This window comes from Bison bison, unplaced genomic scaffold (genome assembly GCF_000754665.1).
Source record: "Bison bison bison isolate TAMUID 2011002044 unplaced genomic scaffold, Bison_UMD1.0 scf7180017864035, whole genome shotgun sequence".
NCBI lineage: Eukaryota > Metazoa > Chordata > Mammalia > Artiodactyla > Bovidae > Bison > Bison bison.
The window spans coordinates 19243145-19246632 of NW_011494607.1; the positions used below are offsets into that span (position 1 = coordinate 19243145).

Genomic DNA, 3488 nt, shown 5'->3' on the forward strand with positions numbered 1-3488 from the left:
GCTTTGTAGTAGAGCCTGAAGTCAGATAGGTTGATTCCTCCAGTTCCATTCTTCTTTCTCAAGATCGCTTTGGCTATTCGAGGTTTTTTGTATTTCCATACAAATTGTGAAATTATTTGTTCTAGCTCTGTGAAGAATACTGTTGGTGGTGTCTCCGGCTGCGGCCTCTGGGTGATGGTAGCCTCCGTCTGCCAGGGCGGGATAGGACACTCACCCAGTTACAGGTGCGAGCACTATGGGGTGGCACCGGGCCGCGATCTGTGGCCGTGGACTTAGGCAGCAGTAATTTTCATTTCAGCAAGTTATTGAGCATTTACTATATTGAGTTCCAAGGCAACTAGAGATAGTCTGATGAGGAAGAACACAGATTCAGTGCTGAGAAAATCAGTTTGTGGGAAAAGTATGAAGAGCATGCTGAAGGAGCACAAAGGGGTGTTTATCCCACTGTAAAGCTTGCTGTTGAAGGTGAATCCTGAAACGCAAAAAGGAATTAGCAGGGAGAAAGTAGCAGAGAAGATGGCAAGTGCAATTGCAGAGAAGTGAGAGAGTGTGCTGACTAGCTACAAATAACTCCGTGTGGATGGAGTGAAAAGTGAAATATGAGTTTGGCAGCAAAGGCAAGGCCCAATCATAAAGAAAGTTAGAAATATCCTCTGGAAAACTGGCCAGATTTGCAGATGGCTCTGCTGTAGTACAGTCAGGTGACACTGCAGTGATGGTCACAGCAGTCAGTAAAACAAAACCTTCACCTTCCCAATTCATGCCTTTGGTGGTTGACTATAGACAGAAGGCTGCTGCAGCAGGTAGGATTCCCACAAACTATCTCAGAAGAGAGATTGGATCTTCTGATAAAGAAATTCTTACAAGTCGAGTAATAGATCGTTCAATTAGACCTCTCTTTCCAGCTGGCTACTTTTACGATACACAGATCCTTTGTAATCTGTTAGCAGTAGATGGTGTTAATGAACCTGATGTCCTAGCGATTAATGGTGCTTTTATTTTCTTTCTTTTTTAAAGCTTCTGTAGCCCTCTCATTATCAGATATTCCTTGGAATGGACCTATTGGGGCAGTACGAATAGGAATGATTGATGGAGAATGTGTAGTTAACCCAACACGAAAAGAAATGGCTAACAGTACTTTAAATTTAGTGGTTACTGGAGCACCTAAAAGTCAGATTGTCATGTTGGAAGCCTCTGCAGAGAATATTTTACAGCAAGACTTTTGCCATGCTATCAAAGTGGGAGTAAAACATACACAACAAATAATTCAGGGCATCCAGCAGTTGGTAAAAGAAAATGGTGTTACCAAGAGGACACCTCAGAAGTTATTTGTCCCTTCGCCAGAGATTGTCAAACACGCTCATAAACTCGCCATGGAAAAACTCTACACAGTTTTTACAGATTATGAACATGATAAAATTTCCAGAGATGAAGCTATTAACAAGATTAGATTAGATACAGAGGAACAACTAAAAGAAAAATTTCCAGAGGTTGATTCCTGTGAAATAATAGAATCCTTCAATATTGCTACAAAGGATGTTTTTAGAAGTATTATTTTGAATGAGTACAAAAGGTGTGACGGTCGAGATTTGACTTCACTTAGGAATATAAATTGTGAGGTAGATATGTTTAAAATTCTTCACGGATCATCATTATTTCAGAGGGGACAGACACAGGTGCTTTGTACTGTTACATTTGATTCATTAGAATCCAATTTTAAGTCAGACCGAATTATAACAGCTATAAATGGAATAAAAGATAAAAATTTCATGCTGCACTATGAGTTTCCTCCCTATGCAACTAATGAAATTGGCAAAGTCACTGGTATAAATAGAAGAGAACTTGGGCATGGTGCTCTTGCTGAGAGAGCTCTGTATCCTGTTATTCCTAAAGATTTTCCATTCACCATAAGAGTCACATCAGAAGTACTAGAGTCAAATGGGTCATCTTCTATGGCATCTGCATGTGGTGGAAGTTTAGCATTAATGGATGCAGGAGTTCCAATTTCATCTGCTGTGGCAGGTGTGGCAATAGGATTGGTCACCAAAAACAGTCCTGACAAAGGTGAAATAGAAGACTATCGTTTGCTGACAGATATTCTGGGGATTGAAGATTACCATGGTGACATGGATTTCAAAATAGCTGGAACTTCTAAAGGAATAACTGCATTGCAGGCTGACATCAAATTACCTGGAATACCAATAAAAATTGTAATGGAGGCCATTCAGCAAGCCTCAGTGGCAAAAAAGGAGATATTACAGATAATGAACAAAACTATTTCAAAACCTCGAGCATCTAGAAAAGAAAATGGACCTGTTGTAGAAACTGTTCAGGTTCCGTTATCAAAACGAGCAAAATTTGTTGGACCTGGTGGATATCATTTAAAAAAACTTCAGGCTGAAACAGGAGTCACTATTAGCCAGGTAGATGAAGAAACGTTTTCTATCTTTGCACCAACACCTAGCGCCATGCATGAAGCAAGAGACTTCATTACTGATATCTGCAGAGATGATCAAGAGCAGCAATTAGAATTTGGAGCAGTGTACACTGCCACAATAACTGAAATCAGAGACACTGGAGTAATGGTTAAACTCTATCCAAATATGACTGCAGTACTACTTCACAACACACAACTTGATCAACGAAAGATTAAACATCCCAGTGCTTTAGGATTAGAAGTTGGCCAAGAAATTCAGGTGAAATACTTTGGACGTGATCCAGCTGATGGAAGAATGAGGCTTTCTCGTAAAGTGCTCCAGTCTCCAGCTACAACTGTTGTCAAAACTTTGAATGACAGAAGTAGTATTGTAATGGGAGAATCTGTTTCACAGTCATCATCTAATTCTCCTTGATTTTTTTAAAGAATTCTAGAGTTATATTCTATAGAGCAAAATTTCAGTAGCATCTTCTAACGTGTAGATTTATATATAATATAAATATATTCTAATGATTTATATGAAAATGCTCACTTTAGGTGTTCCATTTTTTAAATTGAGTTACCTGTATTATTATTTACATTATAAATCAATACATATTTATTATTAAAAGTAAATCATCTATACAAAAAAAAAAAAAAAAAAAGAATACTGTTGGTAGCTTGATAGGGATTGCGGAAAGGTTTTCTCTTAATAGCTCTTGAATAAGGACTGGGGGTAAGCTTGGAATTATTTGGGATATCATGAATTATTGTTTGTAGAAAGAGGCTATTGGAACTAAAATCTCAGTTTAGCAAAAGCTTTGTGGTAGACTTTTTTTGCTCCATGAAACTTCATTAGGGCAACATTTAAGATTTCATATACACATATACATATATGTATATACTTATGAAACATGGATGACATATGAAACATATGTCTGTCATACTCGAGTGGCGAAATTCTTTATATATAATATTCTAGCACAAGTCCTTCATCAGAATGTGTTTTGTAACATATGCTTGCAGTCTGTGCCTTGTTTTGCCTTGCATTCTTGCATTTGCAGTCTAAGTA

At 38.0% G+C, this 3488-nt stretch overlaps 1 protein-coding gene across 1 annotated transcript in view; it reads left to right on the top strand.

Annotated features, from left to right (window-relative positions):
- LOC104984836 (polyribonucleotide nucleotidyltransferase 1, mitochondrial-like) overlaps positions 1-3069 on the top strand; it is a 10901-nt gene extending 7832 nt beyond the window's left edge. The window contains 3 exon segments of the mRNA XM_010834763.1: positions 126-282; positions 636-991; positions 993-3069. Of these exon segments, the coding sequence (XP_010833065.1) occupies positions 126-282; positions 636-991; positions 993-2852 (2373 nt within the window). The 3' untranslated portion in view covers positions 2853-3069.
- The last annotated feature ends 419 nt before the right edge of the window (positions 3070-3488 follow it).